We start from the raw sequence: 16,746 nt of genomic DNA, 5'->3' as shown, positions 1-16,746 counted from the left end.
AGAAGGCTATTACTTTTATTCATTTCTAATTTTTGTATAAATTCTATGAATTTGATATTTCGTCCAAAATGTCGCTGTATTATTTTTATCCGTTGGAACACTGATTTTAGTCCGCTTGATAACTGGTTGTCCGTTTTGATTCTGCAAATTCTCGCTACGGAAAATTTGGAACTATTTTGAGGGTACCAGTAGCGTCAAAGGTATGGACTGATTCCCTGTAGTCTACGAGCATTGCTATCTTATTTGTTCAGTCTTTAATAGCTTTTCAAATAGTGCTATGCGAAAGTCGCACTCCGGTGTTTGTACAGAATAAATAGATCATAATGGGCCTAGATAATTTTTTGAGCGTGAAGCTAATTAAGTAAATATATATTTGTCAGATTTGATTTTTCCCGCCTTATTTTGGATATTTACGTTCCATCCACGTATTTTCAACGTGTTTTTTGAATAAAACATACAGTCACCTTACTATGTGTTTTTTGTAGCTAATAGCTTGCTAGCTATTTTTGAGGTGGGGCATGAAACTTGGAAACATTTAAAAAAGGGGCGCGGCTCAAAAAGTTTTAGAACCACTGTTTTAGACGCCAGGTAGGGCCAATTGAATCTTAGTAAATTAAAACAACATTGCTGTAAATTGAATCTAAAATTAGATTCAACAAATTGGCGGTTTGATATAACATCAACAGATAAGCCACTGGTTTTGTTATGACCTTTTCCACTCATATACAAAGATAATAATATATAAAGCGATCTTATCGCAACCTAACACGAATATTAAGTATATACAAAATTGTTTACTTCATCTGAATTCATCTGAACTTGGTGAACTTTATTAAATTTCATAAATTAATGTATCGAGGGCTTTAACCAAGAGGAAAAAACTTGAATAAAAAAATCTGGGAAATTTTTTTTTTGCACAAGGTCACTTTGGGTTAGGGATATTTTGAATATTCAACGCCATCTGCATTCTTAGATCTCAATCTAACTGGATTCTTACTATTTTTTTTATTTTGAGTAGTGGCGTTTTTTATTTCGGCAAGGGCTTGTACAAAAGATCCAAAATCTGTTTCGAGAAAATAAGAAAACGTATATTTTTGACTTTTTTGAACATATGACTTTGTATTAAAATAATATGACTTGGCACTTTAATTAGAAAAAGCAGCTTTATCTTTGTAATTTTTTCAAATAATTTTTTTCGAAATTCGCTTCTTTGTGCTGAAAGCCTCGCTATGAAATACAGAATATCGATCAATTACGTCATTATAACACATTTTTCATGCTTGAAAAACACAATAGTCTGTGTCGGGACAAAATTATTCCGACAATAAATTTTTTATTAGAAATGACCGTAACAATGACGCCATCTTTCCTGGTCAGCGATCCAAGTTCACCTCCCCCCCCCCCCCCCCACCTTTTAAATAAATTAAATTTTAAATAAAAAATCAGCTCAAAAAGCTGCTTTTTCTTTGTAATTTTTTCAAATATTTTTTTCAAAATTTCTCATTTTTTTCTTAAAACCCGCTATATGATGCACATACAATACGGCAGTGTTCCCAACCGGAGGCCTTGTGCCCCACCTTTTTTTGTTTTTTCAATTCAGCATGGTATTTCGAAATGGTAGGACCTGTCGTTAGCGATTTCAAGTCAATACAGAACGTGTACTTTAATTTTGAAACCCACCAATGAATAGACTCGCAAAAAATTATAAAAATTGAAATACTTCTAAAAAAGGCTTCAACCAAAAAAGCTCTACCTAATTTTCTATTTGCTGAAGGCCTACCGGTTCAGTAAACGAGTTTGTCTTGTCTTCTATTTCATCATTATGTGACAGTATGTTTGCCTTTAATAAGTGTGTTCGAATTACTTTTGTCGAAACGTGCACCACATTTTTATGTAAATTATGAACGTTTTATACTTAAGGTTATGTTTGCTTTCCTGGTTCTGTAATGGGTATTATTTGTTTATTTTGAACAATTACTTTATCGTCTATTATGCTGATTAAGGAGTCGAAATAAACCACTTAACATGAGAATACTAAAAATAGAATAAATTGTTTATTCAAGTTCACTTTCTCATAAGACTTATGCAAATTTGAGGTATTTTCGTGTTAAAAGCACGGGTGGCTATATTTTGGGTCTGGAAGATTAAAATTGTTAACATTTTCAAACTATTTGCCATGTATATGTATGTTATGTATATTGTTATACGGGACAAAATTATTCACTAAATATTTTGCTGTATTATCATAATTGAATCGCAACACTTTTCATTCCATATTTCACGACCGGTTATTCGACGATCTTTGCAGCAAACTTGGTGCTCTCAGGACCGTTGCCGATGTTCGATCTTCGTGCTCATATATTTATACATTGCTCTTATGTTTCATATATCATATCCCTAACGATTGGTTGGTGCGTACTTTTTCAATTTTTCAAGAAGTTTAAAGCAGTGGTTCCCAAAGTTGCTTGACCGGAGGGTCGAAATTAGAAGCGGAAGAGACATTCGATGGCCGAGAGAGTATGAAAATCTAGATATGTAATTCTAATACTGGTACATATAATTAAGATACAGATAAAATTGAATTGTTACGAATATACACGTGCTTAAACTATGATAATGACGTGAAAATTGACGGTATCTAGACGCATAAATGAAAATAATGTGTTCAACTATTTCACTTGGGCCATATTTAATCGTTACGCGGGCTGTTATGGCCTGCAGGTCGAAGTTTGAAACAACTGGTTTGGACCTATGGTATTCAACCTTGTTGGCGGGGCGAAACCGCAGTGATACATCCCAGAAGTTAGTTGAGCCCCTGTGCAATACTTGTGAGGCTGAAAGAGGAATTCAACCTAACACTGGCAATACGAAATGATCTTCAAAGTATAGCAATTTTAATAATAGTGAAAAATCTTATAAATATTCTTTATATTTAAACATTATACATATATTTAATTTCGAATTTGAATGTAAACTTGTGAATGTGAACTTGCGCAGAGCCCTGACTGAAAGTCAATGGTTTGAATATCTCTTTGCATATGTCTCTATTCGGATCGAGGATGTGAAAATGAAAGCGTGAAAACTCTCCACACCCTTGAGGAGCCATGGAGTAGTTTTCCAGGGACCACGAGTAAAGACCTTCAGACCTTGGTACCATAAAGACCTTGGTACCATTCTCGATGACTATATTAATTTAAGGTAAATTGACTGTTTAATTCGTTGACGCAAATGCATATATTCTTTTGCTTTTGTTTGTTGGCCTATTCATATTAAACATAGCAAATAAAATAACTGATCTAAAGCGATAAAAGTTAAACTATGTCCTGTATTTATGTAGGAGAACCGGACGCCGCGAATCGACTACCATTTGTTTGACAGCAATACATTCATTTTTCATTTTCGTCTGTTGACTTTTTATCAATAAACGTTAAACAACCGATGGGGACAGCTTGAATGAAAAAGCAGAGGGCAAATATTCTGCAAATGTTGAGTTTCTTTGGTAAGGGGAATGGATAATGGAAGTTTAAGAACCACTGTTTCATGTGTGCAATAGCGGCCGCGTCCACCATATTGTTAAGAGGTCTCTGTCTATGAAAGCAATGTAAAAACCATGTAAAAAAAATTAACAAGACCACTAAAAATGGCTCAAATTTATTTATCAATGAGTACTTTCTCATACAAGGTTTAACGTCGTTTCTATGCAAATTGGTAACCGCTGAATTTTGAACGTGTTAAACATGGGTGGTTCTATTTTGGGTTTCCTAAGATTAAAATAGTTGTTTGAATATTCATACTTCGTGGTTTATTACGTGGAATTGCCCTCTTCGTGTGCAAAAATTATCATTACATAGAACAAGCAGATAACTAGTATTAGTGATGTCCTTTTAGAAAATGTTCTAATCTTGGCTTCTTCCAGTGTGTCACCTGATGTCGAAAAGCTATCAAGCCCAATGCAACAACATTGGGTCCATTGAATGTCATTTGTAAATTTTTTGCCTAATGAGACGACTCGAGTCCACGTGTCGTCACAGTGTTCGCTCGCTCTTTAAAATCTAAAATTTCAACTTCTGATCTGTATAAAAATGTGATTCATCCACCCCCTTTAGTCTTTAATTTTCACAAAAAAATAAGTGCGGCTCGCCAAGATTTGCAACCTTTAATTTTGGCAAGCGAGCGACAAAAGGTTGCTGACCCCTTACGTAGGCAATGCCAAACCGGGAAGATTTTGATCCTTCTAAAGCTGACACTGGCAAACTACGCCCGTGTAGTTCCAAAACACAAGCCATCGTATACTAACATGGTAAAAGATTAGATCAATGGTTTTCAACAGGTGTTACGCTTACCACTAGCGGTGCGCTGGAGCTTTTCAAGTGGTACGCGAGCAGCTCTGAATTATTGCAACAATACCTTTTAAGTTGGGTAGAATATAGCGGCAAAGCTTTTCATTATCTTCCATCTTGTATGATACCCGACCAGAGTAAAAATAAAACAGTAAACTGGTACGCGGCCAGTAAAAGTTTGAGAACCACAGATTAAAGCAAGAGATTGATATAAAAAGGTAACATCAGATGAAATACAGGAGACCTTTCTTCCAAAACAAGATAAGATCAAATTCAAATAATATTGACCGGATAAAAGTAGGCGTACAAAGGATATTCGCCAACCAAATTTGTCATCCCAAATTTAAAATTATTTAACCACGAAAACGAAAGAAAATATCGTATTATTTTCTACTCAATAGCGCCATCTGATGCTTGTTCTGTAAAAAGAAATAAAATCATCAAATAACTAACGCAAAAGCTGCCTTTTGGAAGAAACGCAGATTCTCGAAATGTTGTGGACCAATAGCAATATTATTAAAAAGTTAATCTTGGGAACTTGTGAAATTTGGACATGTTTCGAGTCCATGCTTCCGAAAACAAATCCCAGGCTAAATAATCCCTTGCCCGACCGACATGGACTCGTAACCGGACGAGAGGCCGTGGTTCGCCATATGGTTAGGCTGTCTCTAGGTTTTCCGGTGCCCTATGGTGCGTAAAATATGGTATCTAGTAAAACACGTGTCCGAATTCAATTTCTGTTATCATCATTTACTCTACCTGAATTGTGGCCCGCGCTTTCCATCTTGCATAGGGCCACTTGATAGCGATGGCCTGCCCGCGATAAATATGAGAATCGTATCATATTTTGGAATACCAGGGTATATATATATATATAGCCTTGCTTAGTTCAGCAATAGAAAAAAAGGCTTTTAATGAAAGCAATAGAACAGGTTTACGGACCAAGGGCCGAACATTTTGCCTACCGAGACTGGCCATGTAAGTGTGACGTTAAAAGTTACATTTTATGAACAATATTTACAGTGTTACAAAAGCAAACGTAAAAAACTATCAACCACGATTCCAAACTAAATTTAATCTCAACAAATTCATTGAGCTATTTTTAGCTAAAACATTAGAATTTAGTTTAGTTGTGGTAGCATCAAGCGGGTCAGATTGAATTACCAAATGGACCAGATTTGGCCCGCGGGCCGTAGTTTGCCCATGTCAGTGATAGAATCAAAATAAAGCAAACTGGTTAGTAATCAGGTATATTTCAACTATATACAACCAACCAGGGTAAAGAAAGTGATATTAGGCATCGGTGAAAAACAATATTACAAACACTAGTCGACGAAGACGTGGAAGCGGCATTTCGTCATGACCCTTCCGTATCTTTAAAGCTACATTTTACATCTTATATTTTTTTACCGGAACACAACATTATTTTATCTTGTTTAAAACTCTTTTGCCCTCCTTGACTGGCGGGCCATTTAAGTGTGACGTAGAAAGTTACATTTTATGAACAATGTTTTCAGTGTTACAAAAGCAAAAAACAATAAACCTCAAGCCCAAACTGAAATCACTCGCAACAAATTCATTGAGTTATTTTTTAGCTAAATCATCAAAATTTGGTTTAGGTTTGGTTGTTGCAGCATCAGGCGGGCTAGATTGAATTACCAAACGGGCCGGATTTGGCCATGTCAGCGATGAAATCAACATAAAGCAAACTGTTAGAGTAGAGTAGAGTTTATTTCAACTATATACAATCATGGTAAAAGGAGGTGATATTGAGTATTTGTAACTATGTTACAGACACTAAGAAACAAAAACGTGGTAGCAGCATGTGGTTTTTTGGCTCTTCCGCATCTTTAAAGCTACATATTAGAGCTTATATTTTCTACCGAATCACAAAATATTATAATACCTTATGTATAATACACCCACTGAAAACAACTAGCAGGGTAGGGCAAGGTTTTGGATCAAGGGCCAAATATTTCCCCCTTCCTTTACTGGCGGACCATGTAAGTGTGGCCTGGATTTAGCCCGCGGGCCGTAGTTTGCCAATGTCAAAACTATTGTTATTTCCTGACTGAGTATATACAATGCATTAAGCCTTTTAGGATTGTGGAGTTCGATAATACTAAATATTTTAGTCGAACAGCGATTATGGACCCTTCAGACATAGATTTATTATTGCTTTATAGAATAGGATGATATTTTCGATTTATCCCAGGGGAAGGAATATGAGACGCCTTAATCGTGAAAGAGGAGTCCAGCAATCTCTCGTTGACAGTTAAGTTGATAAACTATAAGTAATATATCCTCCGATCTTGGTTAGGTGTCCGTAATGTTTATTATGATTTAGGCATTATCAGCCCAATCATAGCCTTCCTCCATTGCAACGCAATCTTGATCACCGTTCCAGCTGTTAGGTTGACCATCATACCATGGAATAAAACCTGCAGTTGCCGTTACACCATCTTCCCAGGTGAACGTGTTTTCCTCTTGAATGTCGTTCAAACCAATCCAAGTGTGGGCACTTCCAGATTTGACCAAGGGTAAGATTTCTCTGAAAACAAATGCATTGTCTATGCCAAATGTTAGTTCAGCACGCTTCTGAGTTGGGACTAGGAATTGCCAAAATCAAATTAATTTTTGCTCAGTATTTGAGCACTTAAGTATACAAATTCTTAGATATTTTCAAAGAATATAATACAAGCATAATGGGCTCTGGATCTGAAATATCTTTCCAAATTGTGGTTAATTATACCTTTAATCGGGCATAACTTTAGAGACTATGGTATTTGGGAATAATAGTTGTTCCGCGCTTGATACCAAGTGCTTATGTCTTCGATTCCATGTAAAGCCAATGTTCTAGTAAGATTTCCCAGCTGCTCTCGGATTTGTTGAATTACTGTGAAGTGAATTTAGACTCATTTACTATCATGTCTTCGTTATTCAAAAAGAAATAACCTCAGTAACTTGTTATGAATATAAAAAGCTTATATGCTTCCATATTCAAGTAATATACATGAATCATAATATTATGCTTATCCCATTACAATACGAGAATAAAAATTGATTATGAATCGCTCAGAATATTTCAGTTTTGTTACTCGATGTTTTTATTCGTTTTTCCTAGCCAAAATTTACCTGATGTCAACCCTTCAACAGCTGTTTCGATTTCTTTCAAGTTTGATAGAGTTTGTCCGGATGCTTTAATGAAAAAAGGAACAATGATCAATAGTATTCAAAAGATGAAAAACTTTGTACGACAAAAATAATTTGTTATAGACGACTTTAGCGTGAATGATAGCTTCTACATCGGTTCTAACCTCATATGCATAATTTAACTAAGCATTAATCAATTGTCTCATTGGTATTGGACACGAAATGTAAATATGAAACATTCTGTATGTTGTTTTCATTGTTACGAAAAAAATGCTATTCTCATTAAAACAGGACCAATTGCTTTCAAGTTTTCGCTTGTTAAGGATTGTATTTTTAGAAGGCTATTATTACATTTATTTTAAAAAATTTTGTTGACTTTATGAGATTCGTTTATTATGTGCTATGACGCCATCCCAAATTGCGCACCTTGTGGCGGCTTCGCGGTCGCGTTAGTCGTGAAAACTGCCGCATCGGTCTAATGTGTCAGATTGCACTTCGTGTCAGATTACTTCGTGTCCATATATTTGAGCATGACTCTAATGTTTAATCAGATGAACTGTCAACATTTACCTGCTTTCAAATCCTGTATGTCCTCGCTAGATTTCTCAACAACCGGACCAATTCGAGTCAGCCTTGCTTGTATCTGTCCGGAAATATCTGAATAAAAATTATTCTGGATTGAAATACCATTATCTTAAAATAATACAATATACATTTTTATCAATATTACTTTGTTTAATGATACCGGTAAACCAGTGGCGTTGCAAGACTCTCGTGACCCCCCCCCCCCCCTCCCGCAATAATATTTCGTGGAAATGACCCTAAAAACTCAAGGACATAAGCTAAAACAACGCTTTTTTTAAATTCGTCAAAAAGCATAACATGTCGCTATAAAAAGGCAATGGTAACCTAAAATTTGCTGTTTATCTTGATTACTTTTATTTTTTTCATACGTTCTTCCTCTTCTGCGTTTTTGTGCGCCACTGAGAGGCTTTCGAGTTGTTTGCTTTCGACATCATTCTGACAGCCTTAGTATTTTGCCGGTGCGATCAAACCACAAGATGCCAAAAATCTACGACTCCCTGGCATTGTTACGTAACAAAACGATTTTAGCAGAACTAACATCAACGTTATAAGATGTGCATTAATTGGTTTGCACTGTAGCTTTTGGTTTGCGGCTTAAATTTCTAATTTCTAACCGCCCCTTTGCGCCGTGGGCCCTCCCGCGACCGCGGGGATTGTGGGGGTGGATGCTACGCCACTGCGGTAAACTGTTTTATGCGCTTCAAAAATGTATATCTGAACAAACTATTGGCAAAGGAAGCGCAGAGGACATACACAAAATAATAGTGAATATTCTTACAAACGACATCATGAACTACAATAAATATTTAAAAGAAAATCATATGCTTAATTGGCAAACACATACCATTGAAATGTTCTTTTATAGTTCCATTTACGATTTTGTAATTGACGACACCAGGAGGCCCCACGGGACCAGCTTTTCCCTGTTTAATTCTGTGACCTCTTCTGACGGAATGCTGGTCCCGGTTAGTGCAATACAGATGCATTTCCTGATTCTAAAAAATGTAGATTATCAATAAAATGTGAATATATGAAGCTTAATACGGTTATTAGTGGAGTGTGGTCAACTCTTGTTGCAACATTATTAGTAATCAATGGGGTGTGATTTACAGGGGCGTGCCAACTGTTCCGTTGACCGGGGCGAGTTTCTGATAAGGATCCCCTCATATTCCTCCTGGGTGAGAAATATTTTATCCTAACGTTAAATATGACGATGATGCTAATTTCCGTTTCTCCGGTTGACTTCCTTTTGTCTGAGAGGAATTCAATACTTTAGAACAGAGGTGTGCAACCTGTTGCCCGCGGGCAAAATGCGGCCGTCAAGTAAAATTGTTCGGCCCGCAAAGAAGTGACAATTTTGAATGATTTGCTGCCCGCCAACAAGTTTTTAATAAAATTTGGTACGTGCTGGTAATTCCAATCGAGTTGCGTTGCGAAGACTAATTTATTATCTATCTATGAATTCACAATGCCCTAACAGCTAGCAAAATAATGCATGTCACGAGATCATATTGCTGGAGGCATATGCATAGCTGGGGTAGAGGGTGCGCCAATTTAACTTAGGGGCATAGACGTAGCTGGGGGGTGACCGCGGCGATTATTTAGATTGAATAACTTCGATAGAAGACTAGAGGAATCTTTAAGATTGTTAGGAATCAGTGGCCGCTCGTACCTGGACTTGTTTGTACACAAAGGTGCGAGTGAGTGTCGTATAAAAAAATAAATTTTCTCCCCCTCCCAAAAATAGTCTGGCTACAAGCTAGAAATCAGTCTGAAAAATGGCGAATATATATTTTCTGCGGTAAAGGTCGTGACATTTATCTTTGTAACTGTTTATGAAGCTCGTAGCCGAACATGGCTCTGTACATGCTGCCACTGATACGTAAGAAAAATGCAATATTTTTTGTAGTATGTGTACCAGGTTAAGGTTAGGCCATAATTTTATTCCAGTTTTCTTTATTTTAGTTCTAAATATGATTTTGGGACTGTCTGTATTAGCCAAGTGAATATACCCCCTGCCCATAGGTTTCAGACCCTTTACATAACTTGATGTGAAGTAGGGAGGCAAAATTAGTTACCTTCATATTGGTACACATACCTAATTTTAGAACGCCGAAAAATGCACTATTTTTAAAATTAATGGAATCTGGTTGCCGAATGGGTGCTCCCGTTGTATGTGCACCAAGATGGCGCATAGCTTGAAGCCTAACCTGGTACACATACTCTTTCTAGGTTGTGCGCTATCTTGGTGCACATTCTAAGCGAGCACCGCCGAATGCCGCCATATTACGCGGTTAATTTAAGCACGCCACGACGGCGAAGGCTCTAATTAAAATCCCGTACAATATTGGCTGTAATCATTTGTTCGAATCAGTTGAAAATCACGCATTAGTTTGAATAGTGTAATATAGTCGAGGCTGGCCCATTTAAGCTTAGATGCAATATTAATAAAAAAGAGAACAAAAAAAAGATTAAAAAGAAGTGTTGAAGGAAAAAGACATTCCTTTCGAGTGCCACTACATTTATATTTAATAAGTACTAACCCACAACATTTGCTATTACCGCCTGGTATCTCGTTCGAGTTAAAGTCTTAATGGGTGGCGCGTGGAACAGGCAGTAAAGGAAAGAAATGCGAAGTGATATTGATAATGCCCACCTGCGAACTTTGTTCGGGAATTCGTTGTCCATGTGATATTCCAACGCATAGTATCATGAGTATCCGAGTAAAATACATGATTACTAGACGGTATCAATACTTTGGAAAACAGGCAGTTTCTCAATTAGGACTAACTTAGGAAAATAAACAGAAAGATAAGTTTTCAAGTGGAAGTTGGGAAGTATTTTCAAAATCTCTGATTACGTATATAATTCGGCAAAATCTGACCTCGCGACATATTTAAGACAGTGTTTCCATTTACAAAACTCTGCATTATCAATTATGAGAAAATATTTTTTCAAACAAATATTACCATTGTGCCAAAGTAAATACAATTAAAATGTCTATGATCCTTCCCATATACATAATAGTCACGTAAATATTACCTGCAAGAATGCTTTTACCGTAGATAATATGTTAAAGACCCAAAGAATTATTTTAACATTTAACAAACCTAGAACAACATTTTGATAACTTAGTATACACGACACACAATATATTGTCTATATACAAAACACATCTAGTATATACAGCACTTCTCATTATATTTCTCTCTCGGCTACCATTTTTTCGTTACCTTATCGGAATACGGGTGGACCAAAAATAGGTCAACAGTTATTAAATTACTAACTATAGATAACTGTTTTACAAATTTTGGCCCACCATGTATATATTCTAAGAAGCTCGTATTGCTTATTTTGTTACCCTAGTTCTCTCAGATTATCGTTGCACACATCAGAAATGAACCCAACAACCCTATTCATGGGAACTTGACTGTGTTAAAAGTTTTGATTCGCATGCTAGCATGCGGGTTTCACTGCAAATGGCTCTGTATAATAATATACTCTTATTCTGGGCTTTAGTAGAAAGGTATTGTAATGAATAGATATCTGAAAACCGATGCGACTACACGTACAGGCTTTTATTTTTATTTGAATTCTATGCCCACGCATCTGAAACGACCAACTAGTTTGCATTCCCATATTCGACCTGGACGGACGCGTTGTTCACCACACAGTCAAGATAAATATGAAATATCCCATTTTATCCTGAAAATCAGAGCATGCCTAATTGAAAAATCGTTTTTATACCCATGTAACTTATTGTTGAGAAAGCAGAGCGCCCATTCTTTTCGAATAAATTTAAATTTTCGCCGCTCTGTCTAAAACTTAAGATATAATAAGCATTTTCTGAACTATTTTTACAAATGTTACAACGTAAGTAAAAAGCGGAGATAGCACATACACGGTATCCCACGCCTGCGAAAATATAAAACATCTAATAATTATAGCATTCTTTAAACAGCAAGCCAAAACAAACAACCTCCTGAGAATCGAGTTTCAAACTTTCAATATTTTTTCTCTCGACTGATTTATCATCGCCTCTCCAATATATTGTAAAAGGATTGCAATGCTTCCCTTTTTAACACAGTTCTCTCATATTAACTTCGTACACATCAGAAGTGAACAAAATAAGAAGTACTTTATGAGAACGATGTTAAAAACCTTAGATAACCCCTAGATATCTGCACACCGATGTGACCGCACGCACGAGGTTTTATTTTGTTCATTTCGTTCCCACCCAACTGGGACGACTAACCGATCAGCTATTATCGTATTCGATTTGTCTGTCTGTACAGGCTTGCAAATCTACGCGAGTACGCGAGTCATACTCTAGTCTAGACTCGCGTATTTTGCCCTACCCGAGTCTAGCTATTACTCCCGTAAAAAACGTCATTACTCGCGTCCAGCAGTACACGAGAGTCCGAGGCGATTTTTCCGCCGCCTCTCGCTCTTTATTCTTTAGTGACGTAAAATCGTTTGCGGGCGATGGTTTATGATGTCACAATAGTACATTAGAGCGAAAAGCGAGGAATCAAGCACGGGCACGCCTCCGGACGACTTGGCGTTGGCGAATGCAGAATGTTCGCTTGTAATAAGGCAGACTGCGAATGCGTATTATGAATTTAATAGAAGTGTTGCAGACTAACAAAGATGGGATGTCGGTAAGATTAGGGCTAGTGTAATTAATTAGTTATATTAACGGCTGTTTTGTTGTAAATTACCGGTAAAAGGGTATCTTTGCGTGACACCGTTTTTTTTTTGTTTAAAAATACCACAGGAGATATTATAAATTGTATGATTAGAGTAAATGGAGGAAAAATCAAGGTCCGTCTCTGTAGCGGCCTGAAGGTTTTGGCCGAACAGATTGAAGGACAGTTTTACGTTCGGTTTCAACGAAGATAATACCAAAGTCGTACATGCAGCATGCATTGTATGCAAAAAACATTTTGACAGAATACAGCGCGGCTATGGAGGCAAAGTTGTTAATGATGTGACGACTTACGGGGAGAATGGCACCAACTGGAATCTAAGATATAATTTAGAACGACACCTCAATTCCGAGGGCCACTTAAAGTGTGTCGAAATTGAGAATGGGAAGCTCCCGACGCAAACAAGTATCGCTCCCTTATGGGGCTGCCAAAAACAGAGGGCGGAGAACGCCATAAAACCTCTTGTTCGTACTGCACTGTATGTCTCTAGGAAGGAACAGTTCGAAGACGGGGCCATTCGAGAAAATCTGGTCAACAAGGCTTCCGCCCGACTTATGGGAAGCGATGGGACGTCTGAACGAGGTCTCGTGAAACGTCGTATAAATTCAATTTTAGGGGGGGTGGAAACAGCAAAGCCCAGCTTGGTACAGCCTCAACTAATAAACATCGACGATAGCTCGTCGGAAGAAGACTAAAACTGTGATATGTGAACCTGAAAGCGTCTCACGCATTTCTTTGTTCGTCGACACAATTTCTAACCTTTCTTTTTATACATTTTAAATGATGCGAAGTCGACGGGCGGCGGGCGATTAGCGTTTAATATTCAATTTCGTTCTTTCTGTGCGATGTTTATTTTGCATGAACTCATCTGCTACATGCGAACTTATTTTATAGATTTCAGTTTGTACGGCAAATGTCAGACTGCATGAATGGTTTTGTTTATTAAAAAAAAAAAAAAGCAGGCGATGGCAACGGCGACTGCCGTTTATTAAAGTTCCTCCCTTTATTGTGCAAAACTTGAGGTATTATTTTCTTTGTAGGGTAACATGTTGAGAGTTATTCACAGTCCACAGTTTGCAGCAAAACCTGCAAAATAGCAAAATGGTTGACCCCGATATATAATTAGGTCATTTACGTCGTGCGGGGAAAACGGCGTCGCATAGCACGCAGCTATCTTGATTAGTATTTAATGAGACGCTCGCAAGTAGCAATATCGCAGACGAGGGTACCGACGGAGTAGTGTTTATCGAGCGAAAGTAGGTGTGTAGATAGTGTGTGCGTAGATATAATTAGACACATTGACTCGCGCCTGAATCGCGTAACATTTTCCTGGGACGGGAGTATATGTGACGTCACTATGACGTCATTGAATCTTTCGAATTCCATTAGGAGGTCGACGAGAGTATGCCTTGACTCTCGTTTTCGGGCGCGGATTTGCAAGCCTGCTGTATGTCTGTTAGATGCACGCGATATCTCACGAAAGCGAGTGTTTGAATCTGCTCCAGATTTTGCATGTGCATTCATCTCATCTCGGACCAGAAGCCTATAGATTTTGGGCAAATTATGTCGTATAATTAGCGAGTTATTAGGTAAATAGTGATGGGACACAAGGTGTCACTATGGAGTAAGAGCGCTGTTCTGGGGGATCCCCTAACTTTTGATCGATAAGTCTTCGGTCTCTGACTGATATTCTCGTTTTTATAATATTAGTTTAAAAAGTATATTCTTGTGTAACATTTTATTGAAATACTCCAATGCCAGCTCAGAGAAAATCTATCTATTTATTTGTTATATTTTACAATGAACTTTTCCGAAATTTCAAGATTCGACCTTTTGTTTTGTAACCCTCGATATATCAAGCACCAATGTTTGCTTGTCAGACTTGAAACACGACCTGAGCCTAAGCTGCACTTTTTCCATTTGCAAAACTCACACTATCAACTATGGGAACACTTTCTGAACAATTTTAAGATGGCAGTGTCTGAACAATTTTTACAAATGCGTCAAACTAATTCAAATAAGCAAAACGGTTCTGAATCTTCCAACAAAACTTAAAAATCAATGAAATGAAACTTATATTTTTACTTTTTTGAATTGTGTAACATTTTATTGAAATACTAAAATGCCAGGTCACAGAGAACCTATTTATTTATTTTTTTGTTAAATTTTCAAATAAAACTTTTTCGAATTTTCAAGATTCGCCCTTTTCATTTGAAACCCTCGATATAATAAGCACCCATATATCGTCCTCAAACTTGGTTTGCCGCGTTGTCAATTAGTCAGTGTTTCCTAGTCTAGAGTCTTGTAAAATTAAAATCGTAAAAATATCGCTTTAAAAAAGCTTGGCCACGCAACCGTCCAGAATCTTTCCCTTTATAAAACTCTGCAACTTTCCATAGATTTTTGTGCATATGTTTTAGGCTAATTCGGATAGGGGGAATGGCCTTCCTTCCTATGGGTGAAATTGTGAAACACCCAATGATAAAGATTTCTCAAGACTAAACAGCGAACCAATCTGAGACGAACGTTCTGAAATCTAGTACACACAATGCGCAATCCGAGAATAAATTCGAAGTTTTGAGTTTCATTATATTTTTTTCTAGACTATATTTTTCTTCACTTCTTGAATATATTGTGAAAGGTTCTTATTGCTTTTCTTGTAACCCCAGTTCTCTCATATTGACTTCGTACACATCAGAAGTGAACAAAACAACAAATCTTATATGAGGAAACTTGGCTGTTTAAACTTGCTTATTCGCACGCGAGAATTCTGAAAAACATTACATCATTTTCACAAAGGTGTCACTGCACATGGCTTTATATAATAAGATACTCTAAGACCTATTATGGGCCATAGAATATACGATAGTAATACATAAATATCTGCAAACCGACGCGACCACACGTACGGGGTTTTAAGTTGTTTTGAATTCCATCCCTACGCATCTAGAACGACTAACCGATCAGATATTTTCATATTCGATCTGGACAAAACATCCGTCACACTATCAGGTCGTATTATATACCTATTCTCAAAGATAAATATGTCCCATTATGTTCTAAAAATCAAAACATAGTTTATCGAGGGCGCTAACCTAAAAAGGACATAACTTGAAAAAAGCTGTTTTTATTAATAGATTAAAAAGTATATTCTTGTGTAACTTTATATTGAAATACTCCAATGCCAGCTCAGAGAAAACCTATCTATTTACAATGAACTTTTCCGAAATTACAAGATTCGATTTTTTGTTTTGAAACCCTCGATATATCAAACACCAATGTTTGCTTGTCAAACTTGAAACAGGACCTGAGGTAAGCTGCACTTTTTCCATTTGCAAAGCTCACACTATCAACTAGGAGAACATTTTTTGAACAATTTTAAGATAGCAGTGTCTGAACAATTTTTACAAATGCGTCAAACTAATTCAAATAAGCATAACGATTCTGAATCTTCCAACATAAATTAGAAATAGATAAATAAAACGTGTATTTTTACTTTTTTAAATCGTGTAACATTTTATTGAAATGCTCGAATGCCAGGTCAGAGAATCTATTTTTACTTATAGATTTTAATCGGTAAGTATGTTGATAGGTATTTGTCTGTTTGTCTGTCCGTTTGTCTGTTAGATGCACGCGATATCTCACGAAAGCGAGATTGAATCTGCTCCAAATTTAGCATGTCCATTAATTATATGTCGGACCAGAAGCCTATTGATTTTTGATGAATTATGTCGTATAATTAGCAAGTTATTAATTAATTAGTGATGGGACACAAGGTGTCACTATGGAGTAGTAGCGCTGTTTTGGGGGATCCCCTAAATTTCGATCGATAAGTCTTCGGTTTAAAATTCGCCTTTTTCATTTGAAACCCCAATATAATAAGCACCCATATATCGCCCTCAAACTTAGTTTCCCGTTTTGTCAATTAGTCAGTGTTCCTTTGTCTAAAGTCTCGTAAA

The 16,746-nt window shown here is 36.8% G+C and overlaps 1 protein-coding gene across 2 annotated transcripts; it reads right to left on the bottom strand.

Moving 5' to 3' along the window:
- Positions 1-5,357: 5,357 nt before the first annotated feature.
- Positions 5,358-10,872, bottom strand: LOC120328774 (uncharacterized). Of its 2 annotated transcripts, XM_078114797.1 has the most exons (6): positions 10,735-10,872; positions 8,923-9,073; positions 8,064-8,150; positions 7,476-7,538; positions 7,093-7,236; positions 5,358-6,891 (listed from the first exon to the last, which is right to left on the bottom strand). In XM_078114797.1, the coding sequence occupies exons 1-5, from the start codon at positions 10,810-10,812 to the stop codon at positions 7,118-7,120; spliced, it is 498 nt and encodes a 165-aa protein (XP_077970923.1). In that variant the 5' UTR covers positions 10,813-10,872; the 3' UTR covers positions 5,358-6,891; positions 7,093-7,117. The 2 variants fall into 2 exon arrangements, with proteins under 2 accessions (XP_077970923.1, XP_077970924.1); XM_078114798.1 differs by lacking the exon at positions 7,093-7,236.
- Positions 10,873-16,746: the final 5,874 nt, after the last annotated feature.

The sequence above is a fragment of the Styela clava genome, chromosome 7, assembly GCF_964204865.1.
Source record: "Styela clava chromosome 7, kaStyClav1.hap1.2, whole genome shotgun sequence".
NCBI lineage: Eukaryota > Metazoa > Chordata > Ascidiacea > Stolidobranchia > Styelidae > Styela > Styela clava.
Note: the sequence above shows the minus strand (reverse complement) of the source record. Positions and strands in the feature narration are given on the sequence as shown.